The following is a 27625-nucleotide window of genomic DNA, read 5'->3' as shown; positions in this document are numbered from 1 at the left end:
ATTTAGGTTTTGTTGAGTTGCATCTTGAGCACAAAGCCTGGGTTTGTTCAGCCACTTTCGCACAATACCCTCGTTAACTGGCCAGACACGGAATGAAAAAAAATGATAATAAAAAGTGCCATGCCAGGGTCTCCAACCAATACAGTATACCTAATAATAAATAAATAATAAGTCCCCTTAATTTTGAATACAGTCGTCCGTCGCTCCGTCGCGGTTCGAACATCGCGGTCATTCTTGCGTTTTTTCACAACTGAATTAATTAGTAAATGATGGCTGTTTTGTGGTTGACCACGGCCTATTGTAAGTAGCTTGACGTTGTCGTTCTCATGTGCTTTTCAAAAAATACAGGTCACAAATTCAGGTCACGCAGAACGCCATTTCTGTGTGGATGATCGGCTGAAACGATAAAAATATTTTGCGGTTTTGACCAGAAACCATTTCCATGTGGATAGCCTCTAAGGCTTCATACAACTTCAAACATCTTCACTACAACATCACCTGGAGCAGTTCAACATCAACATGTACCTCATAACATGACAAAAATATAAAGCCTTACACAGTAAATAAAATACACCTGAGAGGCCAATATTAAGTCTGATTGTCTAAAAAAACAGCCCCATTGCTAATAGTGTGACCAGCACTGCTGATTCAGAAGGCCCTGGTCAGATTAGATTAATATGGTAACACATAGAAGCTGAAATCTGATTGGCCCCCAAAAAATTCTAACATACACAGCCAAGAAGCATGCTATAAAATGAAAATAACTGAGTGTTGGATAAATTAATACACTTTACTAGAACTGAAGTTGTATGTCAGTGCTTCTGATAGTGTTTAGGCCATCCGAAAAGGCCTTGTTGGCCGTCACTGCACACCACCGTTAGAACATAATGGAGAATGTCCAGTGGGATCCACTGTGGTTGTCTGTAAGCATGGGTTTGTAGTTGTTCTTTGATATGTAGATGACTTAACAAACAAACCAAACCAATCTAGGTTTGGTGCCATTGTGTGTTCACCATTGAAATCACATAGATGTGCTGCATTTCATGCCGATATTGTTACATAAACTTATTGTTTGAAGAAAAATACAGTATTAATGTACATATACAGAATCCATTTTTATTACTGCTTTCAAAACATCACCATGTACTGACAAAGCATACATCATATGCCAGTCCTTGTTTGTAAAAAAAACAGCAGATACTGGAAGGCAGGTCAAATTGTCACCTAATTGGTTCTTCTGAGTCCCAAACTGTTTTGTCACTCACTGCCTTGAATGCACTATAAAAAGTGGAACTCTAAGATAGTTTTAAAAACTAAAATCAGGGTCAAGATTGCTGTTTTGGGCAACAGAAAAAGTCAAGTTTTTATTTTGATTATGTTAAGTATTATATCTCAAATTTCAGTATACGTATTACTATTTCCCTTTTTGTAAATGTCTGTTCAGGCACAGTTTAAGCACCGGCACCGTTTCAAAAGTACCGATTTCGGAGTCACTGGAATGTGACAGTGGCATTTTTTTTCATTTGGAAATTGAGAAATTTCTCAATTGAAAATTCAAAAGGGAATTTTTGTTTAATTTTATTGTAATGTTGAATTCATCCAAACCCGAAACTGAAAAAAAAACCCAAAGAGATCTGTGGGATGTGCATGTTTCAGGTTTGTCAAAGTGACACATTGCTGTTACGCACTTTGCAAGTGCAGTGACTGGAATGCGACAGTGGAATTTTTTTAGGAAGACAACCAACACTAACTACAGGTGATACACGTTATGGTGACTTCTGCCCTTTATGGAGTGACATCCTCGTTGAAAGTGTTTCAACGTGCACATAACCACCTGAATAAATGATGAATGCATTCCCAACACTTTTGCTGTTTCGCTTTTGATGTGCCCGACTTGTCGTGGTCTTAGGACACCACATACAGACACACTCTTGCATCAACTCATTGCTTGTGTGTATAACTCGCTCTCTCTCTTTCACACACACTCACAGGGGCGTGGGCGTTCATCATATGCGGCGCATGGGGGTATTGCGCGAGAGGTATTTGTATATACTGTATACACACACACACACAGACATCATCACTCGCCACATCACAGTTCCAATTTCACGGCTTCACTCTATCACAGTATTTAAAAAATATATTCATATTCAGATTACTATTGCAACAACACATCATTAGTAGGGTAAAACTAACCAGTCTCACGACGGTCTAACCCAGCTCATGCTCCCTTTTAGTGACTAAACTATCTGCTTCACAATGATAGGAAGAGCCGACATCAAAGGATCACAAAGCGACGTCGCTATGAACGCTTGGCCGCCACAAGCCAGTTATCCGTGTGGTAACTTTGCTGACACCTCCCGCGTGAAACCCAAAAAGTCAGCTGTTCATGCTGTTTTGTGGTTGAATACAGCCTGTTGTTAGTCAAAATATATGCATAGTTAAAGTGCTCGTGACACCAAAACACATGTTAATCTTATTATTTTTGCAGTGAAAATTACATTGAAAGGTGTATTTCCTATGTTAGGTGTGGGGTCAAATGTCGATTGTGTAAAGGTTTCATCAATAAAAACAGTATGTTTCCGGAACTGGAGCGGAATGCAGACGTGACATCACACCCGGGATGCCCCCTCAGTTGTGTTTGTGTTGTGGTGGTGCATTTTTTGTTGAATCTCTGTTGTTGTTATACATACTTTTCATATTATGCCAGAGCGTTGTGTGGCAGGCTTTTGCTCAAACACTCGAGCAGGAGGAGTTAACTTGTTCACCTTTCCAAAAGGCCCAATTAGCCGCGATAAATGGACCAGGCAAGTGCAACGAACGCAAACACAATTGACACCGTCTGATTCGTCAATATTGTGCTCGGCACACTTTGAGGACAATTGTTTTGATAAGTTTGGGACTGAGTGTGTATTGGCGGAGGGTGCCAAAAACCCACGAGACATTCGACAAGGTGACAATAAGTAAATCCACATTTTTGTGCTAGCTATATTCTACCAATCTTAGAATAATATGTTTTCCTGTCAAATTTCAATGCTAACATACAAGGTAGCGTAGTTTGCGTAATATCTCCATGGCAACCACTGCCAGCAAAGCAACATTCTTCTCATTATTTATGTGTTTTTCTGTGTTATATCATCACAGTCTCCCACTGTCAGCTGGTGTAGACACATTCACATGGCCTTGACCATCGTTATTGGCTGCCCGGTCTTCAGATTCGTCAGAATCTGTGCTCTCTTGCTCGTCAAGATGTAGCTCAAATCTCTATGGTCCGATACCCAACGCTCCCTCAAACACTCCTTCATTTTCTTCTATTTCAAAAAAGTCTTCAATTACTGAAGCACAGTGCGGTGTCAGAAAATAGCTCTCTTTCCTCGCTCTGCTGTGCCTCCATGGCTGTCGTGACTGCTGAAAGGATGTGGGGAGCGTGTCAAAATCGTGTCAAATATCCGCTTCATTTCACTCCTATTTCATAGTTGTTTATTTATCTAAAAATAATGTTTTAATAAGTGAGTACTTTCATTTTTTTTTTGTTTTTGCAAACTGTTTTGGTGTCATGAGCACTTAAAAAAATGATACATATTTTTTTGCCCAAGTTGAGCATTTTCAAGCATCATAAATGGCTAAATGAACTACGATACAAATATAAGGCATTCAGAAGATGCATTCAAAGACGTTGATGACTAAGTATCGCTCGGTGTCAGTAGTGTTACTGTAATGTTCGGTGTGACACACTAGCACCAGACTTTTATTGCAAGGTAATTATCACACAACAGGCACAATAATCCCTAATACAAACATGGCTACATTTGTGGCCGGTTATCCATGCAAAGCTGAAACTCAACTGTAAACCTCCGACATTACTTCCTGTCCGCCTCTGTTTCAGGTTCCCTAGGGAACACATTTGCAGTAACAAACACAAGTCTTATTTATGTCTTAAATGGCTTATTTACTTTTATTATGTCTACTATATTGGGTAATATGAGTGTAAAGGTGACTATTGGGGTGCTATTTCATGTCTGAAGGGCTCTAATAATGTTTAAGTTAGAAGGTCGTAAACAGGTTTTTTATGCTCTATGAAAACCAAAAAAAAAGGGGGGGCCTGTCATGTCTCAACTTAATGTAACAGAGCACACGCTGGTGGTCCTGTCTGCATTGCTAATGTAAAACCTGTCAAGCACCAACTGACTCGTGTCACTTGAGCGCGTTCAGAAGTACTACATTTCAAAATATTGCTTATGAAAAGAACATGAAATGTCAAACAGCCATTTAAGTGATTTTCTTGCTCCAGTTATGGTAATTACATGATGACTCTGACAGTATAATGATTTTAGGTGACAAACCAACCAAAGAAAGAACCAGCATGTGGTAAAAATACAACATACGGGGTTCCAATGTGATATAGAGCAGGTTTATATGTGCATATTGAGGTCACCTTTGGCCATTGCTTCCTTTGTCACCACCATTATGTGACGTGTGACATATTTCTCTCATAATTAAATTCTACGCCTGCATGACAAGGTCTTTGGAAGTACAGTGGCAGTCCAGTGCAGCTCTGCAGTATGACGAGAGCCTGCCTGCTAACTAGTCTAATTCTGTGTACAATGTGGAGGCGGTCATCTACACACTCACACACACACGCACACGCACACACACGCACGCACACAGAAAGGCTACCCACAGAAAGGGTAGCTTCTGGCACCTCCCTCCTCCGTATAGCCAGAGTTAGTACCATGACAACCATGTGGGCCCGCTGGCGTCTCCCTGTCTTCATCAGCCGCCGTTGCCATGGTAACTCCCCACGGGGCTCCCGCAGATCAGCGGGATGGGCGTCCAGTTGACTAACGCGCTCCCAGCCTGGGAATAGCTGAGGGAGGAAGGACAGAGCGTTGTGCAGGCGAGGGTTTTATGTGTTGTGTGAATGCGCAAAGCAGAAACTGCAGGGAGGTGCAGCTTTTCCTGCATGCAGCATTTAAGAAGCTATGCCTATTATTATATAGGTATATTATCCCATTGAAAGATCTCTCAAACAACAGAGTGCAGACCTCTTTTAAGGTTGGGTCATCCGTGACCAGGCCTGGTGATAAAATGAGTTCAAGTTTGAGTATAAGCGCAGCAAATTACAACCTGTTTTGTTGAGATTCGACAGAAATACAAACAATACACAACACATCTGGATATCCATCCATTTCAATGTACTTATCCTCATTAGTGTCGCAGATGAGCTCGAGCCAATCCCAATGACAAATGTTCACATTCATTTTTTGGTTTGTTTAGTGTCTCCAATTGTTGTTAACATTTTTGTGGTAGGAAGCCAGAGCACCTGGAGAAAACACACAAAGTGCTGGCAGATAGCACCGTAAGAATATCCGTCATGTTAATACATATTTATATATTTTATATATAATTATATATATTAATATCTCACTGTTCAATAAAAAGCATGGGTCTGCAAAGGTTATGTGCAAAAAATAAAACAAATTAAAACAACAAATATCTTTGAATTAGTGTAAATGTATCTTTCAGATGGAAATGACAAAAAATGGCAAAGGACTGCTATATTAACTATACAATTTTCATTGTTTTTTTACATTTTGACAGAACAGTTCTTACTTGTTCTATGCCACAGGCTGGTGCATAGGATTGCTTTTCCTAAAATATACGAATGATTGTCAAAATGTAACAAACACAAATTGTGAATATTTTCCTTTGTATCTCGAACACAAATTCTGACCACTTTCTTGTGTCGTTTTCAGACAAAAGACTAATAATTAAAATATTACATCAAAAAATTCCCTTTACCACCAAATGTGTCTATTTTATAAATAATTTGGGCCTTAACTCTACATGCTTTTTTTCTTGAAATAAAACATACTAAAACGGTGAAGTACACAAACAAACTAAACAAACATAACCTACCAGTCACAACTTTATGACCTGAAGTACAATCTAATGACATCTAGTGGCGTAAAACGGCACTGCATCATGATGAGTGGTGTTTCTCATATTGTGGTTATTCAGCAACATGAATGGCACCAAATCTGAGGACGATGCAGTGCAGTTGTACACCACTGCAAGCTAAAAGCATATTGTTAAATGAATACCTTTCTGACAGTGCCAATCAAAACTGAGTATTATCTTTGCAAAGGCAATCATGTATGATATAGCTCTCTTTTTCCATAACAGTAGTGTTTTGACCCATATGTTTTACACAAGTCTTACAGTTCATTCAAACGGTACATCACGTCACACACATCCTCTGTACAAAAGCTTCTTTCTGTCATCTTGCAAATATTGCGCAGGCATTGCCACTGAGAAGGAACACTGTTGGGTGCCAGAATGGCCTTACTAGGTCTGCTAGCAGGACAGGATTGTGCGTGTGTGTTTCAAATGTCGTTAATTGCTCCAAGCTGTGAGTGCACATGAGTTACTTAGTCAAACAAGCACGGATTTAATCACTTAAATCAAAGATGAATCATTGTATGTAAATAAAATAAAATACAATACAAACTAAGGTAGTGTTGTTTGCCTCATGTGCACAAGAAAGGGAACATTCAATTAGGTACATCATAACGAAGCATTTATTTTGGAAAAAGACAGATAAACTTTCCATAGTAAACACTTCCTGGTCTAAAGTAAGTGCAGAAATGTTTCCTTTTCATCATATAAAATCCTTAAACATGTAAAAAAGTGACACAAGGCAATTCAGTCAGTGTTACAGAAGGCAATGCGCCAAAACATTCTACACTAATTTAAATAGTTCATTGTCTCTAGTTATGCGTGCATTAATACGTCTATCTTAACTAGCTCTAAAGTGTGTGGCTATATTGTGCACTTGTAGTGGTCACCTTTGGAATTAAAAATGGTTTGATTAAAAAAAAAAAAAATCCCTTGATGCGAGATGATTATACAGAAAGGGTATAAAAGAATGAGAAAAAAAAAAGTTCATTTATGAAACTCAGAGAAGCAGCCGCCTCTGCATAGATGGACATTGCATATCTTGCAGCCAAACACGCTCTCATGGCGTAGTCCCTTGTTGGTGCAGTTCCTGCAGCGCCGCGAGCGCTCGGACATGCGCTCCAGGCGATGTCCATACTCAATGGGCGAGTCGGCATGCCTCTTCCTGGCGGCCCTCTCCATACCTCTCGCCCCCTGGTAGTCTCCGATGAGCTGCTGGGCCAGGCGCACGCGGAAGTGGCGCTGTGTGAACTGCTTCCCGTTGAAGCCTGCGGGCGGCGCGCCCCCTCTGCTCTCCCTCAGGATGATGTAGGCGTTGACGATGCACAGATTGACGTAGAACCACAGGAAGTAGCGCCACCACTTCCTGCACGGCCGGCCCACCTGGTAGCACTCCCTCAGCTGGTCGCACAGGTCCACCCCCCTCATGTTCTCTTGGTACAGCAGCAAGGGGAGAGGCCTCGGCACTCCAAGAGACACACCTGAGCTTTCCATGCTGTCGCTGTCCCCCTCGCCATCCATCTCACGGCCATGTTGTTCCCCTGGACTGATACCCACAATCCCTGGTGCAGAGTTGGTGGACAGGCAGCTAATGACCTTGACATCCCGTGTCACTGTTGCCACCAGGTTGCCACGCTGACACTGATAGAACTCCCCCTGTGACAGCTTGCCCACATTTCGAGGGCGGAGGACCTCGGGATAACCTTTGCGTCCCGACTGGGTGGGCCCGCAGGCGTAAAGTCCGTCCCTCAGCAGTCTCTGGAAGAGCGGCACAGAGGTGAAGAAGCTGTCCATGAAGAGGTGGTGGTATTGACCTTCCAGGCCACGCACAAGGGAGGTCACCACGCGGTACCCCTGTAACACCACCGCTTGGTCCTCACTGGGCCGGCCCACGTGGATTTTAGCCCGGTGGCAGTAGCCCGAGCGCGAGTCGCACAGCATCCACACACTCAAGCCTTTCCTCAGGGCTTTAGAGGGCATGGAGTGTGTGGGCGAGGAACGCCCTCTTGTGACAAGGGCGCTCTTGTCTATGGTCAGACAGCGGTTGGGCGTGTAGGCGTCCCACATGGTGTTCTCCAGCACATCCAGGAGAGGCCTGATTTTAAAAAGGCCATCGTAGCCACGCTCGCCTCGCACGGGCTCCGTCTCCCTGTCGCACAGCTGGAGGTACTGGGTGAGCTTCTCAAAGCGCCTGGCTGTCATCGTCTTTTTAAAGCCTGCATTGCCAATGAAAATGTCGCTGGCCCAGTACATGCCAGTATCTGGCAGCTGATTGATGCCCATGAGGATGTTGAGGCCGACATAGGCTCTCATCTCCCGAGCATGGGTCGGGTGCCAGTGTGGGTCTGTTTTGCCGCTCCTCCTTTGCCGATAGAGGGCGTAGTTGTTTGTTTGTTCCACCATGTGTTCAAAAAGAGAATCTGGGAAGAGTATCCGGAAATAGTCACGGGTGTCGGCGTCGTCCCCCAGCGAGTGCTGAGGGCCGCTGGCAGCAGTGAAGGACTCGATAGCAATCACCTGGTCCGGTTCCCCCCAGAAGTCCGGAGACGTGCAGTCCTCATGCAAGTCTTCATTGTAGCCGAGAAAGCTGGCGCGCTCCTCCTCCTCTTCCTCCAAATCGGATAAATCGAGGTCAGAGTCGTTCGAGGTGGCGTCGGAGCAGTTAGTGGAGGTGCAGCACTCCTCCGAGTTCTCCTCCTCTTCGTGCTTGAGGCCATTGCTCCCAGTCACCAAAATGATGTTGCAGCCTCCCCCGGCCACAAGGCTGCTGGCCGCTGCCGTGCACGCGGAACCATTCTCCCCCTCGCCACCGTCCTCCTCTTCTTCCTCCTCCTCCTCCTGCCGCGCTCCGTCTTCCTCGTCCGAGTCTGGCTTTTTATACGGAATTTCAAACCACTTCACATCGCTTGAAAGATTTAGCGGATACTCTTGACCGTCGCACGCCGCACTACTTTCTGTATCCGCGCTCGTTTCCAAAATGGTAAAAAGCTCCCTTCCGTTTCTTGCCGTCGCCATGTCGGGATATTAAAGTGCCCCTGCATGAGTCCCTTTTCGGCGTGTTTTTTTCCACGCGGCAGGGAAATACACGCACAAAGCAGTCATCCGAAGTGAGCCGATGTACACGGGAGGACAGCGTCACGGCCAAAAGTTGAACCTTATGCGGCGTTTGAGGGCTTCATTCTCGTTGTTTCCGCTCCCGGTTCTTTGTGGGCTTCGCAGCGCAGTGTGGCCGCAGACGTCAGAAGCTGCATGCATGTCCTGCTTGCTAGGGCGTTTTGCGACTGCAGCTGGTGGGGTTGCTAGTTCGCAAGGCTGGCAGATGGCCGCTCGCTCTTCTAATGCCCGCTGGCATTCAGAGCATTGCCATCATCTCGGAGCACTTTGCACAAAACATCACATAAAGCAGCCTAAACAATGGGGAACTTTTGTGTAGCCACAACAAGCAAACGTTTATTCACATTATCATAAGTGCATACATCCACTACGGGGAGGTGCATCAACAACAACACAACATGAACGCATCCTGAGTACAATGCTGTGTTGATGCACATCACACAGCAGTGAGGAGTCATCACTAGGGTGAGCAGAGAGGCAGTGTTCATTCATAAACATGTTTCTTCCCTCTGACAGGTTCCTACATGAACCTGAAGCCCTATAGGCTATTGTGGAATTAGGGACCTCCCTCTCTTTTATGAATGTGGGCAGATACTCCTGTGTTTTACTCCAGGGCTGAGAGTGAACAGCTCCCCCTGATGAGATTGATAGCTCCTCTGCAGGTTGTACACATGTTTAAAAATAGAAAGTGGTGTACTGTATGTTTACACTGTTAACATTTGATTACGGTAGGATCAATACTCTTATTGTTGTGCATACATTATTACATGCAGTGGACCAAATATGACCTCCGCTTTGTGTGTGTGTGTGTTTGTGTGCCACTCAAGATAATGATTGTGATAATGCTTCCCCAGCAGACAAATTACTATCATCACTCAAATTCAATTCTTATCCCAAGTGCAGAGCATTAAAGTTATGCTTTTGGATAAGACCAAGCAGTGATGTGGACACGGTATCCAAATTGCATTGTCTTCAGGAGTTTTTGTTATTCTCATATGAACAAGCACTTCAGAGCAGAGATTATAATACAGTTGGAGTCTACCTTACTCCCTAAAAAAAAAAAAAAAAAGATTTTCTGGACCATATTTTGTGCGGTCTGTTTACGCTCTCACTGTAAGAACTAAAAATCAATCCATTTTGCCTTTGACATCACTGAATTAACTTACCAGTTTGTTTTTATTCTTATGTATTTTTCCCAAGCTGCTGTAGCTTCCCTGAAGTCTTCTGCCGCCTCCAATGGGATGGCTCGAATCATATTACCTTTTTGTTGAATTATGTCACCTTGTTTTGATTTTATTTGTCTTATAAAAAGTATGGAAGCTCCAAAGCAAATACTCGGTTATTGGCAGAGGCACTCATAAAGTGCGCTTCAAGCTGATGTCAGTTTCTTTGGATTTGAGTTAAAAACAGCAAACAAACCTCTGTAGGTGGATTTTTGCTCACTTGGGAGGTGACCAGTTAAATCGTGTCTTCCTGTTTGGAGAGTGGGGGGATGGGCTGCAGGAAGAGTCCCTTCCAAATTCTTTGAGCTGCGGCCTGCTAGTCTTCATGGCTGGCTAAGCAGTGGACCTTGCAGAGAAGGCAGGCGCAGTGTCTGCATCCTTTCTTACGGTCTTATCGCACAGATTCTTGTTTCAGTTGGGATCGTGTTGCTGCAATGACCTCCAGCCTTCATGTTGCTTGTATCCGCGCACAGCTGACGTTTGGGGAGGCAGTGTGTTTGGAAACTGTGGGAAATGCGACAGGCTAAAGTCCTCCCAATCTTTGACCTAAAAATAGAAATAAAGGGGGGAAAAGGCTCACTTCCAACATATCCAGGTCCCTGGAGCAGAGTGCTGCAGCAGACCCCTCAGAGAGAGTCCTGTGGTGGGGTGGGGAGACGCTGACCAATGGGGGCTCAGACCTTCTCTGTTAGCGTGTGCATGTGTGCATGTGTGCATGTTGCTGCGACTAACTCAGCTCCTCCACGGCTTAGCTCGCTCATGGATGAGTTCAGAGAGGGCCTCAGTGTGTGTGTGTGTGTGTGTGTGTGTGTGTACTGTATATATGTGTATGCAGCTGACAGCATGTACTCTAAGAAAATGGTGCAGCCCCAAGTAAAAATGGACGTGTGTGTGTAGCAGATCTCCTTGATATGATGTCAACTGAAAAATATAAGAGAAACGTACAGTCATCATTCAAAAAAAAGTTAGCACAAACATACCAAAAGGTTGTTAAAATGTAAGTATGCTTGCCAAGTGTACTTGCCAACATTGCCATGCTTACATTTATTCTTTATATACTCTATATTCACTGTATTTAAAGAAAACCTGGCATGCATAATCTTGGAGAGGCTTGTGTACAATCGGCCATCGCCCTCTCGTGGTGCTTAGAGGGACGACACTCAACGCCATCATATTTAGAGTGACATTGAGTATACTCACTTTACTTTCATTTTGCCCAGTTATAATACTGATATATACTCTATATCAGTACTGTATTAATTTTAAAAAGTAATATTGAGCTGTCTCTGGTAATGAATATTCTGTTTGTGCATATTTATTAGCGCTGCAGTGACAGCAACTTGGATTAGAAAGAAAAACGACACTTATGACTCTAACCACTAGGTGGAGGTAAAATACAGAATACGCTGCAGCAATTTGAATGTCAAATGTGAAATTGCCAAATTTGAATTTAAATGTGTCAGTTATGAAAGTAAATAACAATGAATGTGTTGAAAAAGAATTTAATTAAGGAAAGTATATCTGTCTTTGTGTCTTAGGCTGCACACACATTTGCTTTGGACTTTGGCTTATGGTCACAAGGCCATGTGTTCTTCATTACAACTGCAATGGAGAAGGACCAAGGCCTCTGGATCGTGTCACTGAGGCCTTGGCATTCGCACGTCTTCTGGCTTACAGTGGTTTTATGATTTTAACTATGTCAAATGATACACAGCTTAAAGTTTATGTTGATTTTGAGTGCAAATGGTGACATACTATAAACAGTATAAGGTGGACATTTTCAGCGCTTGCGTGTTACACACATGACAAGTTGCACGTTTTTGCCATACGCTAAAGGAAAATTGTGTTTCATCACTGTGATGGATTTAAAAGGGAAGTATTGTGGTTACACATTACAACACTTCTGAATCAGATGGCTCCATGCCGCCTGGTAACGTGAACCTAAAAGAAAAATATGATTTCATTTTCATAATTCTTCATTATTTTCTTTTCAGTGTGATTCAAATACTCCTTTGTGGGTTAAGTCATTTCGAGTCGCTTTTGTGCGCATTATTATGACAGTAGGACAAAAAAATTTGACTGCATCCACATAATCAATCATTATTTATTTTGTTTTTATGCTTGGCCAAATGCTGGGAATCTCAGCTTGTCTCTGCTGCATATTAGTGCTGTTGCTGTTGTTGTCATGTGACATAACGTTCTAAGGAAAATCCCCACAATGACGCATCAAAAGGCCACAAAGTGCACAGCCGAATATTGTGCGGAAGTCTTTCCTCTGCACATAAAAACATAAGTGATGGAAGCTGTGTCGACCAGCAACGAATGATTGCTTTGATGAATGAGTCACTGATCCTCCTACACACAACATGCCAATAAAATTGCATAGTGTGAAATGTTCTGTATTAGGGTTTTACATCACTGGTGCATCCCCTGCTGAGATTTGTCAGTCATAAATTATGGTTTGCAGTGTTTCCAATTCCAAGTACTATTTACATGCTCCATTAAATCAAATCGAGTCGTGTCGAAAAAGAAAGAGAAGGGGAAACATCCGCCATTAGTGATTGTATGTAATCATTTATCAGTGGTGTGGTTGGCAAAACAGTGCATTCAGTTACACAGCAAGCAATTCCCTCACCAAATCGTACTTCCTGCGGTGGCTATTGTCTCGTCAATGTAACATTACTGACACCTAGTGACCAGTGTGGAATACTACCTATTGCGTGTCTTTCAATGTCTTTTCTGAATGCATTATATTTGTATTTTAGTTTATTTAGCCATTTTTATGTTTGGGAATGCTTAATTTGGGCCAAAATATGTAAAATTTGCTTAAATATCTATGTTTTTAAAACTAAAAATACCACAAAACAGTGGTGATTTCCAGTATTAATGAATATATTTTGAAAAAACGTGATAGAGCGAAGCCACAAAATCTGACGCGCGATATGGCGAGGGATTACTGTACTGTCCAAAAACGAATGCTTGTCTTTTGTATTACTTGTTAGCCTTCCATCCAAAAAAATGTCCCCTTCAAACATTAACAATAGGACATTAATCCCAATGGCGAGTAACATTTCCACCACTTGGTCGGCATGATTCAGTTGGTATGCGCGTTTGAAATCTTTTGGAAGATGCAGTCGAATTGCTTCGCTATTGAAGACTCTTCCTCGAGTCAAAATCTATCCGGTGGTCGTTTGATTCCCCTTATGATGTTCCTGATTAAAACAGAATGAGCAGCAACCAGTCAATGTCACAGTTTTTGTCTTTGTGTTTGAACTATATCCTCATGGTTTGTATTCTTCACACGTCAAGTGCATATACATACATATTCATCATTCCATTCTGATTATCTCTTGATGGATGTTTTATGCTTCATGTGCACCATTTTCTCTATGAGCTGCATGGTTTCATCTTGCCATTAACCACTATGCAATGATCTCCCAATGTATCAAGAAAATGGATGGAAAACTAAGCACTATTACAACAATCAAATTGGACTCTACTCCAGACAGTTGTTTTGTGCATGCAACATCAAGACAAAATCTTGTGACGCATTTATAAATCTCTAGACCCCAAATGTAAGACAACTTGTCTTTTTGTGCGTTTTCTTGGGAAAAATGTGTATATTCAGGTCAATATGATATATGCTGATCACTTAAGTTCATTTCTGTAATTGGATGATCATGTAAAGCAGGGGTGTCCAAAGTGCGGCCCGCGGCGTTGCTTTTTCATTGGTCTGTGGTAGATGTAAAAGTAAAATTAAACCAAAAAAAACCCAGCAAAAATGGGAAAAATAGAGCAAGAGCAGAGAGAATATGCTGAAATGCTGATACGAATAACTAATAATAATAATCCATCAAGTTTTTTAAGCCTTTATACAAAATTAAAAAATACATAAAAATACCAAAGTGACCCACCGCATTTTCAGTATGCCGCCCTCTGTGAAAAACGTTTGTACACCTTTAATGTAAAGGAAATATACACGAATCTAGTTCATATTTAGACTAATAACTCATCCTTTTGCTTGTGTGTGATGTGACAGGCATATGCAGGAAGGTCATGGGGACAAAAAGCTGTGAATCACTTCATTTTTGTCTTGACAGATAAACAACTTGTGGCTACAAGGTTGTCAGAGAGTGAGTGGTATTTAGAAACTCTTGACATTATTTGAGTGGCCTCTGGTGACTTATAGCGTTTGAAGAAGAGGAACTAAACAGTTTCAAACCCACCAGCAGAAAGAATACAACACCCTTCTATTTCCTTTTCAATGTGCGAATGGTGTTTGTGCCATTGAAACATCATCCAAGTCATTAACGGTGATCAATCATTAATTATACTGTTTTCAGGGTCATATGTCTTAGAGGCTCTGATTATGCAGAGGAGCTTGTGCCAAGATCAGGGAAGAAAAGTGTCTCTGAATGAATTACACATTATCTATCCAAATTTCTTTTCTGGAAGGTTTTATTGTATAAAAATCCTAGCCAGCAGTTTGCAACACAATCATTGCTAGCCAACTTATATTCTTCCCACTTGACCTTTGCCTCCCTAGTCATGTACTCCTGTCAAGTCAAGTCTTCCACATTGTAAGCTACCAAAGGCCAGCAAGGTAATTCTGGTCTGAACAATTAATCATGATTATTCGATTATCCAATTCATCAACAACTATTTTGGTATTTGATTAAATGATTAAATATCTTCTGATTTCAACCTCTCAAATGTTAATATTTTTACATTTCCGTAGTCATGAAAGCAGACACATTATCTTTGTGTTTTAGGCAAAACAAGGTATTGACACACATCAGTTTTGACTTTGGAAAACAGTGATGGACATTCTAGCCTCTTTTCTGATTTGTTGCGGACCAAACTACTAACTGGTTGTGTTTGGTTCATACTGATTTGGTCCGATTAAGGCACATGTGTCCGTGCCACGGAGGGCCGAAATACTGCAGGTTTTCTCTCCAATCAGTTTCTCCAGCAGGTGATTTCTATTATAAGCAAACAGCGGTTGGAGCGACACTTCCCGTGCGAGCAGTCCGGGCGCAGTGAGAGGGAACTACCGCTGTCGCTACGGAGCCAAATATCCAACGTCCAACATGAAACTAACTTCACCACGGTACACCGCGGACATGTCTGCATGGCGGTGTTGCGTTTTCTTCTTCTTGTGGGTGGCCCGAGTCGAGTGGCAACCAGCTTTGAGGCGCATTACAGCACCTACCATGTTGGAGTGTGGCCCAGAGTTACCAATGTGATGCGGCAACCGGATCGGCCCGATCTCGTGGCGGAAGCCGATATTATCCGATCTTCACAAATACAGCAGATAGGCAGCCGATCCCGATCCTGAAGATCGGATCATCCCTAGTATTTCGCTACCTGGCTACAGGAGGAGGATGTGGGATTGTACTGCCTTGTTTGCGTGCTGCCTGAGCGACAACAAAATTTCTCCTGCTTCTTCTCACCTACCGAGTTGGTATTAGTTGCTCGTGACACCGTCCTGGTTTTTTCAGGGTCATATGTCTTCCTATTTTGTTCCTATTTTGCAGTTCTTAGTTGTCCTAGTAGTTTTTCTCCCCACTACTGTTGTTTCTACGGTGCCCTTTTTGTTTTGTTGCCCTGTTTTGCACCGTCAAACTCCATTTTTTGGTCTGCACCATTTTTCTGTATTGGACTACTTTTGCCATGTTTTTGTTCCTTAAAAGACTTCATTTTTTTCACTTAAAGTGTGGAGTGGGGCTGCGTCTGGGATTCTTCCCAGAAAAACTGTGATAATAATTCCAGCGTTTACGCTTGATATGTTAAGGGAACAGAAACAAAGTGTTGTTGTACAGTATTTTGTCAGACTCGCCATGTTTTGATCAAACTAACTCATACATCCAGTCTTTTTTTAAACATGTTGTCACAGCCTAAACTCAGGGTGGGTTTGAATATAACTTATGCAGCTCATCAGGACTCTTCTAAGTGGGTGTGTTATTTTCATTTCACAGGACCAAATCCTGCGGTATGAAAGTGTTCTGCTCGTGGCCCCTAAACATCACTGCTAGGTTACATCGCAGCTGAGTTCCAAAACAACTCTGATGCTGGGACCACTGGGTCACAAATGATGCTTCTAAATTATATTCTGATACAACTGTTTAATGAGAATTCATGCCTATTCATCGTGATTTAAATCTCCTATATTGTACATTCTCAGTAAGTATGGCTTGAATCATCTCATGGCTGCAAAGCTAGCTGACATGTTTACATTGGATGGACTGGCCTTACCACCCTGGAATCTCCTGGTAATTGCATGCTCGTACATTCACAGCGCACATGCGACATTCAGCACTGACCCAACATTGAACTGCCACTGTTTATGGGAAGTTAAACAAAAGAGTTGACACATTAAAGTTAAACCAGTCGAAAGATTATAAATAATCATGAGACAACTGCAGTGAAGTGCATTATGGTTATGCTCAATTGTGAGGTCAAATTAAGAAGAAGGCAACTAATACCACCCACAAAACTGAATGCAAACACACTTGCAGGCCAACAATACAATGGTAGATACAGGATGCAACAAGAACTGTATCGGGAATTCCATTCTGTAAAGATGATAACTCACATGGTTAGGTTATTATTATTTAAAAGTAAAAGTCTATTACCTTGGATGGAGTTTGCAGTGGTGGAAAACTGGACTTCATCATACTGAAAACTACAATAGGCAGTACAATACAACACAACAGAACTTGCTGGCAATGTAATTACACATGTAAGTATGTGTGAGAGTGTATTAAAATGTATGTAACTATATAGTGCGAGCCATTCACTCATACGCATCAGTATTATTTAACTGTGCTTCTTGATATCTGATAGTGGGGAGCTCTTCATCATAATCAAGGGTGAGTGGTGGTGTTCCAAATTACTCCCACCAACTGTGGCAGCTTTGAGAAAAGAGGTAGAGGAGCTTCCCACCTCATGTCTGGAAATGTGCCTGTTACACTCCAGAGGCCATGCGTGCTGCCAAGGCTGAAATGCTCTTTGGTTTTCCTGGAAGTGACAGAGAAACTCTGGTCGACAGTTCATACTACTGATTATACACTAAAACGTCACTTATTTGGGTGGCTGCCAACAAACATTACACTGTATTGTACTATTTGTATTGTACCCGAGTATTCAAGCTAAAAGTATTCACTTCAGTTCATTAATTGTGTTGCTTTGCTTTAAACACCAGCATCCATACACAAACTTTGTAGGTGTTCAATCACTACAATGTTATTATTATCCGAATATTTGCAGAATCTCAGAAGGGTTTTGAACGATTCGTGGATAGTCGGTCTCTTTCCAAACCACGCTTGAATCTCTTCTTCGATCAGTGTCCAGATGCCCAATAGTTTGCAAACCTTTTTATAACAAATCAGTGTTTTGGAAGTGACTGAACTGACTCCTTAGGGAATACACATCACATACAGAGGACAGTTCTCAGTTTGTTTGTTTTTCATTTTCATTTAATCTGTTTTCTACTTACGGCATTACTTGTCATCCAAGATAGTGGTTAAACCTTTCTTCAGAAATGTTGCCTTCCTATCAGTTCATTAACATTTCTATGTGGAATGCCATGATTATTTAATTAGCTTAATAACTTATTCCTGCCACTGATAAATCTCTGCTGTCCGTGACCTTGGGCTGTCCAGTTTTGTGGACCCGCCTTTAAAAAAAGAGAGAGTGTGTACTGTTTCCTGGGGCTTATGAGCATGGAGAGAAATGTCATGTGCACAAACAGCCACCTTCAAAGGAGACGTGCAGTGCTACAGTTATGAGACCACAGGGAGCTGTCTGACTGGACTAAGTTGAAAAATGTCTCATGTCACCATAAAATTTCTGGTAAAAGGTACATGTGGAAGGAATTAGAAGGGCCGAGAGGGCTAAGGATGAGTCTGAAGAAAATAAGCAAGTGTACAATGGGACCTTGGAACAGTGGCACAATCCTTTTCGGGCCATCATAAAACTTTCAAAAAATGCAAATTATGTTTGAAGTAACGAGTTAGTTGAGCACAAAAAATACAAAAGCTTCGGTAATGTTTTAAATCATCAAAATACGGCAAGATACTGTAAGTATGACATGTTATCATCAATGAACCTGTTAATGCATGATAACAGCATGTATATAAGAATAAGAATAAAACGTTGTTGGGGTTTTTTTAGAGGGCTTCATAGTCGAAATAGGTACCTCCCATGACGTGCAATGTTAGCTGGCTCATACTAACTTTCTTTCTCTCATTAGAACGCACAGAAAAGGGATAAAATAAAATATAAATATGTATGCATGTTTCACAGAAGAATTGTGGATGATGGGCAAAAGTTCCTTTAAAGTTCTCATGACACAAAAAGTCACAACGCCATGAAAAATAACATTGAAAGTCATATTTCCTGCATTAGACGTGTGCTCGAACGTTTAAATATTTATTATTTTTCATAATTTCCGTCACTTTTTCCGTGTTTGGAGGAGGCAGAGCAAGTGACATCAGATCCCTACCCCGGAACTTCTGCTCCACTACAACGCACTTCTCTGTGAATTTCTGTTGTTTATATTTATATATTTATTTATATTATGACCGCTTGTTGTGTTGAAGGCTTTTGCTGGAACGCTCAAACATACTTGTGGCCCTTTTTTTGTGTGTGTTATATCATAGTTCATATCATCAGGCCTCAATACCAGTGAATGTTATTATTGCATTATTGTTCTTCTTTCTTGGCTTTGCTATGAGTTCATGCGTTTGAATCTGGTTCCTGGAACATGTTCTGGTCGTGACGTCCAGTGGTGGTTCTAGCTATGGGCCATATGGGCAATTTCCCAGGGCGTCATTCTCTTGGGGGGCGCTGCGAGGGGGTAAACTCCCCCCCAACTATTTATTTGTGTTCAGCGATCAAGTCAGGATGTGTGGCAGATGGGCGCCCTCTACAGGCGGGATACTCGCGCCCCCATGTTGCTCAGACGTCAGCAAATGTCTACCACGTGACCAAACCAAACAGCGTATTGGGGGGGCTCACTTCACCGCTGTGCCTCAGCCCTGCCTCAGGTTAATTGTACAGTTAAAAAAACGTAAATTGCATCAGTAATTGCTCAAAAATAGAAACGTATTTCATTCTCAATATTCTATTGTATTCATTATATTGCAGACCAAGAGTCTCAAACACGTTATTTCACTACTAAAATATGAAATTAAAAAGGGGGGAACTGTGAGTCAATATGAGTTGGTTTAGCCTTGACTGCTAGTTGAGTGACGGTGGGAGATGACAATGAAGTGCTGTTCTTTTTGTTAACAAAATTGGAAAAGACTAAATCAAATCCATCAGGTGCACAATTTACAAAGAAGAGGTGAAACGGGGGCCAAAGATAAAAGATACAACTTAATATAGTTACAAAAAAATGTTATTGTAAAGAAAAAACTAGTAGTGTCAATGTGTGGGTGTCACAGGGCGTCATTCAAGCCAGAACCGCCAGGTGCGACGTCACAGCCAAGATGGCGTCAGTTCAGAAAACCCGCTGGGGGGGCGTGTCAAAATCACCACTTCATTTCACTCCTATTTCATAGTTGTTTATTTATCTATGACAGCAGTATGACAAAAATGTTTTATTACGCAAGTACTTTGATTTTGTTTTTTTTTTTTTAACTTTTTTTGGTGTCATGAGCACTTTTAATTTGATATGCGCCAATAAAAATGCTGATGCTAGTCTTCCTAAGTTCATAAATCAAAGTGTGAATTTCTTCTCTCTTCTCGTCTTCTTCCACAAGAAGGCCAGTCCTTCTTGTGGAATATGTATCACAAAAAAGCCAAAGAAAAAGTAAAACACATGTTCATCATTTGATGCGTGCATGATATTTTGTATTATGACATGCTAAATATTGATCAAATTCTGAATTGTACAATTATCTGAGCATTCGACTTTATATGTGCTACTCAATCCTGCAGTCAACATACAGTATAAGACAGGGGTGTCCAAGCTGCGGTCCAGAGGCCATTTGCGGCCCGTGGGTGTTTTTCTTATTGGGCCGCGGCACATTCTAAAAATATACCGTAATTTCATGTATAAGACGCACCAGTGTTTAGTGTAAATTTAGAGAGGAAAAACAAATAGTAGTATAAGCCGCACATATCCATGTCATAAAAATACATATTGTGGAGTGCACGAGTCCAATCATGAGCTATGAGAAAACTCTCAATGAGCTGATCAACCCATCAGAAATCGCAGGCGGTCATTACTCAATATAACAGTATGAGTCATGCTGTCATCTTAGATAGCAGGCTAAAATCATCATACAGTAACTTAACACTCAAAAGGTAGCTAGGAAATATACAATAATATTCCCACATATACAGTAATAGCCCAAATATACAATAGGGAGTTCCCTCTGGTGGCCCGGCAGCCATTGGCCAATGAACTGCTCTGCTAGGAAGAAATGCATTATGGGATATTATTGTATATTTGGGATATACAGTAGTTGGAAAATGTGCAACAGCAGCAGAAATGGACATTATTGTCCTTTACGTTTTGGGGTGAATTTCAAGTAGCTTCCTTGAGTGTATTACTTGGGTTTTTTTAAGGCCCACTCCACTCCATTCCAAATCTTGATACAGTAAGAGCATCAGGAATAGTCTTCATCCTCTCTTCTCTGTCTGAAGAAGTTTGGGTTAAAACCAAACGCAGCCTCCCAAACTAACGAGTCATCCAAGATAGCAGTAAACCGAGAAGCCACTGACCATTCAAATAAACCAGAGTGAAAAAATAGACTGGGATAAATGGATAAATAAAACAAACCTTCTGGAACTTATTGACTCATCCACTGCCCTGCCTTCTGTCCTCTCTTGTGGGCTCCATCAACATTACTTTAACATTCCTCAGTCCTTCTGCTCAATTTAATAGTGACAAAAACAGTGATGAGATGGGAGCAAGCTTCACTGGAAATTTTAAGGATTCTCATCTGTATGGATGTTTGTAGTACGCGCAGCAGGGAACGGTGGAGGCTATTAACTGGAAGCACTTTGAAGACTCGATATAGAGGCAAGAATCAAGCCATGTTGAATAAACTGTCATAATGTTGACTGTCTCCTTGTTACCTTGAAACATATTGCATCTTAAACGTCTCACATTTAACATCTGTGTTGAACAAATAAAAGGTAAAGTTGACAATGTTAAATCAAATGTGATCAATTGAATAAACTGTAGCGATATGGCATAAACAGTAAGTTAATTCGGACGCCAAATCAAATACATGATGGTTGCTTTAGGTCACTTTACAGGTACCTGGACACAATTACTGTATTAGGCTATTGTTCTAAAAGTACAGTGTCCTTCAGATATTTCCAGATCAGTTTGGTTTGTCCCATAAAGCACTTTATCTTCAGGATCGTTTTCCTTGCTTTTATCTCCGAACATTATACTGTATGTAAATCAAGCAGAACACTCACAGTACATCCAAGAAGCAGGGCCGCTGAACACGTTGTCTCTCATCAGACCTTCCGTATCTTTTCCCTTTCATCATCTCCCAGAGACATTAGGGTGGTTCATTGACTCAGTGATGTTCTTTCTGCAGTGCAGTATCTCTGCTTGAACCAAGATAGAAGCAGATGACTGAGAGCTTCCTGCTTCTCTCTGTCTCCTGTGTCTACATCACGGCCTGATAATCACAACTTTACCGGCAGGCATCACTTGATGCTTTATCTTGACCCGGGAGGGCTCAAAACGAACAACTCAACATACAAGATAGAAGATGGATTCCCTAACAAGGCACGGAACATGTGGGAGTGGTGGGATATGGACACTCATCAGGTATCAAGACTATCAAAGGTGAGGGTGTCAACAAGTCTTCTTTATTTAGCCCTCACCACTACACGGAAAATAGGACATATTTGTGTAAGAGTGCTTTTATTATCTGTTGATTTAGCTTACAGCCCACTTGGAACCAATTGATGCAAAAATACTGCAATCATAAGAGGCATTAGGAACTATATTATGACACATTAATATATTTGCATTAAGCTTTGCTTCTTCCTACTCTTTTTGAACATGTGGAATTGTGGTATGTGATGTATACTGAAGTGAAAGGAAATGTTCAAATGAATCAAATCAAACAGTATCACCACAAAATTTGGCACAGCTGCATACTGTGATCCAGTGCAAATACTGTATTGGCAGCAGTGGTTTTGCATTGGAGCATTCGAAACAGTGTCACACCGGAGCCAGCAGATGGTGCTGTTGGTAAAAAAGCTTGTTAATGTACACAATTAATATAATGGCTCAAGAGTACATCATTTAATAGCGTTGAGTGTAGGTACAAAGACAGTTTTTTTGTTTTTGTCAATTGTCTCTTCACAGTTAAACTTCTTGTTTGAAAAAAAAAAAAACAACCCTCCAAATAATAAATAAATAAATCAACAAGTGAGCAGCCAGTCGCAGAGCACATATAGACAAACAACCATTCACACTCACATTCATACCTATGGACAATTTAGAGTCACCAATTAACCTAACATGCATGTTTTTGGAACGTGGGAGGAAACCGGAGTACCCGGAGAAAAGCCACGCACGCACGAGGAGAACATGCAAACTCCACACAGAGATGCCCAAGCGGAGATTCAACCCAGGTCTTCCCGATCTGCTGACTGTGTGGCCAACATGCTAACCACTCGGCCACCGTGCAGCCCTGCGCTGCAGTATATTGTGGATAATGCAGTTTAGGACATTGCCACTGAAAAACTTGGGACTTAACAGTGAAAGAGTATAACTGGCGATGTTACATCACTGTAAAATATAGAATGTTTGGTCTCGTATTGGATCTCAATAGGTAGTTCATGTGTGCAGTACAGTGAGTGCGTGATGCACGTTCTGTTGTGTGCTGCAGTCAGCTGACCATCCTGATTCCAAACCAGGGGTACGCATATCCCTAGTGGTATGTGAGCAAATTGCAGTGGGAATGTGGAAACATTTCATAAATAATTTCCAGGATGATAAGTAAATATTCTCAGTCATTTCATATTAAGCCAGACAATAAAATGGAACGTGTGCGCTGCAACTAGTTTCCCCAAGGAGACAATAACCTGTCATCAGCTGTGTTACATTCTACTTTTGGAGAATTATCAACACGTATGAGTGAGCGGGTAGTCATGGTATGACAAAGGCTGTGGGGGTACACACGACAAAAAAGGTTGGGAAACACTGCCCTGCATAGATGAGTGTTGACAGTAAGGTCGCACAGGAGGTTATCACAAAGCCACTCTCTCACTCCAACAAGCAGGCCGGATACACTTTAGATGGTTTTCCTCAAGTCTAAAGTAATTCAGAACACTTCAAAAGTTTTCATCTCTGCACTTTATCTCGCATAAACAGTGATGCATTTTCAAAGACACAGAATACTTACAAGTTACCGTGAATGTGTTTTGTATGTTTTAACATATTCATTTGATTTTACAATCTAGTATTAGGATTAAACAAGCACAAGAATGAAATCAATTTGGCTCACGGGTTTACAAAAAGTGTTTTTTTTTTTTTTAAATAAATATGGCAGACTGGTTTACTTAAAAAGACTTGGGGTGCTCACTGTGAGGGGAAACTGGACAGCTGGGGATTTTGTGCGATATGACCATTTACCACCATTGAACAACAAAAGTACAAATGGGGTGACAAGATTAAGGAAAGCAACGCGTCCAGTCCCATCACATCTACATCGGTTGCCAGGATTTGAAACTCAAAGTTAGATGCAAAGGTTAAGCTTTTTGAGTCAACTGTTTGAGATGCTTGGACCTGCATCATTTGATCCCAGATAGTATTTAAGAATCCTCTCCATTGGTGCCCCACCCACGTGGACGCACAAGAATGAAAAACAAGGGCAGACCTCCATATTCACAGTGGAATGGACATATCTGCTCCATGGCTACAGGGAGGGGCAACAAGTCCCTGTTTTTACATGATCCCAGCCACAGTTCGTGTTGTGCTTCTACCATAGTATTGTCCATGTTGATGTTATTGTTTCCATGCGTGGTCTTCATTGGACTGCTACTGTAGAAACAGTATACTGAACGCCATGATGATACAGCAGCAGGCCACCCATGGACTCTTGCGCTCACCTGAAATTATATTATTTTACAATAATGTTACCACCCTTCCATTGTTTCAAAAATTTAAATTCAATTTAAATTTAGAAACATCATGCATTATACATACAGTATATATATAAATAAGGTATTAATAATCTTAACTTACCTATTCTGGCACATTTCCAGAAAATTCCTAGTAGCCTGTGAGAAACAATATTTGCAATGAAAATCAGATTTTCCTTTTAAGTGGAAAAAAACAGTATTATTTCCCTAAATTTCCTCCCATGTTTAATATTGTGTACATGCGTCACCAAATGACTCATGACTCATCGCTTAGTCAACAAATAAAACAGACAACTATTTTATGACCTTCTGTGTTCTTCTCAAGTAGTGTCCAATCCTTGCATAGTCTTCAATAGTGTGTTACATGTACACCACGTGTGTATTTGACGTTGGTAAACGTCTTCTAAAAGTTTTGCACTGTACTACCTATAATAATGATAGGAATAATAATATTGATACAAAATAGGCATTGGGCTACTTCATTTGCTTGTATGCAGAGACCTTACACATGGTAGCTAAACTAAGTGTTAAGTGAACATGACATAGCTGCCGTACGCCAATATAACCCCCCTCTATATTATGCAATAGTGGAATCAGCCTGGAGATGGCTTTTCCCTAAAAAAAAAAACCCCGATATTAAATAAAATACAAACCCTGTCTTGCAAATGACATACTGACACATGGACAAAATGCCCAGCACATACTAGTCTCCTCATGAGAGCCTTATCCATATCCGTGACCACTATAATACCACAGAAAAACACTGTAATGATCATAACAACAACATTACACTATGGTATTTTGTAATCACTAAAGCTTAAACTAAACTAAAGCTCAACTACAGCTTACCCCTAGCACTTAAGCCATCACTTTACTGTAACTGTAAATAATTTTGGAACTTTGGTTAGCGTAAGCCCCGGTTAGCCTGTTCATAAATGTACGCAAAAATTCTGCCTCGCTTTGCATGTCATTTTCTGGTGAGCATGCAATAACACGTGTGTCTTATCACATCATTAATACACTGCGTGAGTCCAATTGTGTTTTGGACCATAACCATCACTAGCCCATTTGAGCGTGACAGTCAAAAGGCTAAGCAAACAACCCGAAAAATAACTGAATTCATCGGACTAGATGACCAGCGGTGGAAGACACCAGGTTCGCAGAATGCTGTCTCACTTGGAATACCGCTGTGTGCTTCCTGGAAGTCCTGCTAGAACTGCATCAGACATTGTACTCTCACATCCAAAGTCTCCTTGAAGAAGTTGTCTCATCCCCTGTTTCACAAGTGATATATTTTCTTTTGAAAAAGTAAGTAAAATATGTTTTTGTTTTAAATTAAGGTGATTTTATCGGTCCTTTTTTCATATCATATAGCCAATAGCAGGGGTGCAGACAGGAATTCTGGGCGTTGGGCTCCCCTTATTATTTTTTAAATATTTTTTGGGCCTAAGCAGTCAGGGGACCTTGGATTTGTCCTAACCTTTGCCCCTTATACGGCACCCATGGACAATAGCACTCATCATAAATACATTGAACAATTTACAGTTAATCCATGTGATCGGTATTGTAATCGGCAGCATAAAACCCTGATTGGAGCATCCCTAGTAAACTTAGATATTCATTTACTCCTTTCATTCATCATTTATATGCATGTAAAACAATTGTACAACTATAAAAATGTGGTTTGTGTTAACATTTTTGGCTTTGTGGAACAGATTAATTGGATTTACATAATTTCATATGGAAAAAAAATATTTGGTAAGAGTATGTTTCGGTTCAAGTGAGACTTTGTGGACGCTGAACCAGGTTTCCACTGTACTCACGATATCATTCTGTACGATACAGTGAAATTTGAAACAACACCAATGCAAACTACAAACAGAACAATAAACATGTTGTTGAATTAATACCTCTCTGGTAGTGTCAAATAAAACGGAGCATTATTGTCATATTATCATCAGCCAGTTTGTTAAAGGGTGTGACGTGCATCTGATTATTTACAGTTATTCCACATTTCCAATTAGGTAAGTCACTGATGAGTTCACTCATCACAATCGACAATGATTTAAGAGTAAATGTAAAAAATCTTGCTGGAATCCTACCCGGTCTTATTCTTGTCCAGCAGGCTGGGAGCCAGCGCTCTGATGTAGGCACAAGTACAGATGAGCAGGAGAATCACTGTTAGCAGTGACTGGAAGTTGAAAATGGCTGACTGCAAAATGAAAAGAGATAAATACATTTAAACAAGATTGAGTGAGGGTCCACTGGTTGGAGCACATACCTGGAGAAAGTGTTGGGAATTTTGACTGAACTACTGGCAATACAGTTTCGGCTGTCTTTGTATAGTTTTGCACTCCCCTTTTACTCTGTTACTACAACAAACCTTTCTCTCCTTAAAAGAGAAATATCTGGATTGTGTTAAAAAAATGAGAGGGAGAATAATTAGGCTATTACTTCATATGAAGACTAAGCTTGCATTGGTTTACATTGGATGTATTTGCAATAACTTTATATTTTAATAGTATAATTCTAACCCTTAATGAGCGATGCCTGCGTTTAAGTACTTTGTTTATATGATTCCAGTTAAAACAAAATTGTTGGGCACTGTGAATGTTGCCGTACAGCATCTTCTCACCCATGAAGGTATGTTATGTCAACTAGTACGAACAAACAAGGACGTTACACCGGTACATCACATGGACCCAGTACGACGCACGCTAGTTCAACGGAACGCTCTGTTGCAGCTACGTGGCACTGCACAGAACTCATAAGGGTGATAGCATAAGTTGCACTCAGCAGAAAGAAATCTTCGTTCATAAGACTCATGTTCGTGCAACACGGAAAATAACATGGTGACGTTAAAGGTGGATCAATGATAATTAAGACAGCAACACAAAGCGGTCATTTACCATTAACTAGCTAAAGATCGAACCTCACATAGCTAGCTAAAAGCAGCGAGCTAGGTAGTGTAGTCACAAATACGCACAACTATGCAGAGACATGCATTACTCACAAACTTAGTGTGATTGCAACAGGGATTAGAATAAGGGCACGTATTTGAATTTTCAATAAAAGAAACAGCTAGAGAATACATGGAGTTTATAAACAATAATATGCTTACCATTTTGGTGGGAGTCACTCGCACTTCCGCTTCGAGGACTTTACGTACTTGTTACGTGATGACGCAATGCGCACCAATT

The 27625-nt window shown here is 41.1% G+C and overlaps 1 protein-coding gene across 1 annotated transcript; it reads right to left on the bottom strand.

Moving 5' to 3' along the window:
- Positions 1-22186: 22186 nt before the first annotated feature.
- Positions 22187-27605, bottom strand: tmem167a (transmembrane protein 167A). Its single transcript, XM_054773428.1, has 4 exons — positions 27547-27605; positions 26528-26637; positions 24529-24563; positions 22187-24392 (listed from the first exon to the last, which is right to left on the bottom strand). Exons 1-4 carry the CDS (start codon positions 27547-27549, stop codon positions 24322-24324), a joined length of 219 nt encoding a protein of 72 aa, XP_054629403.1. The 5' UTR covers positions 27550-27605; the 3' UTR covers positions 22187-24321.
- Positions 27606-27625: the final 20 nt, after the last annotated feature.

This window comes from Dunckerocampus dactyliophorus, chromosome 4, assembly GCF_027744805.1.
Source record: "Dunckerocampus dactyliophorus isolate RoL2022-P2 chromosome 4, RoL_Ddac_1.1, whole genome shotgun sequence".
In the NCBI taxonomy this organism is placed as follows: domain Eukaryota; kingdom Metazoa; phylum Chordata; class Actinopteri; order Syngnathiformes; family Syngnathidae; genus Dunckerocampus; species Dunckerocampus dactyliophorus.
This window is presented reverse-complemented; position numbering and strand designations above follow the sequence as displayed.

What these genes read in the sequence shown, in the direction of transcription:
- tmem167a (XM_054773428.1), bottom strand. An exon ending in CTGGACAAGAATAAGACCGG is followed by an intron (nt 24,564 to 26,527) that starts GTAGGATTCCAG and finishes TGTTTCTCACAG; the next exon opens with GCTACTAGGAATTTTCTGGA. An exon ending in CTGGAAATGTGCCAGAATAG is followed by an intron (nt 24,393 to 24,528) that starts GTAAGTTAAGAT and finishes ATATAATTTCAG; the next exon opens with GTGAGCGCAAGAGTCCATGG.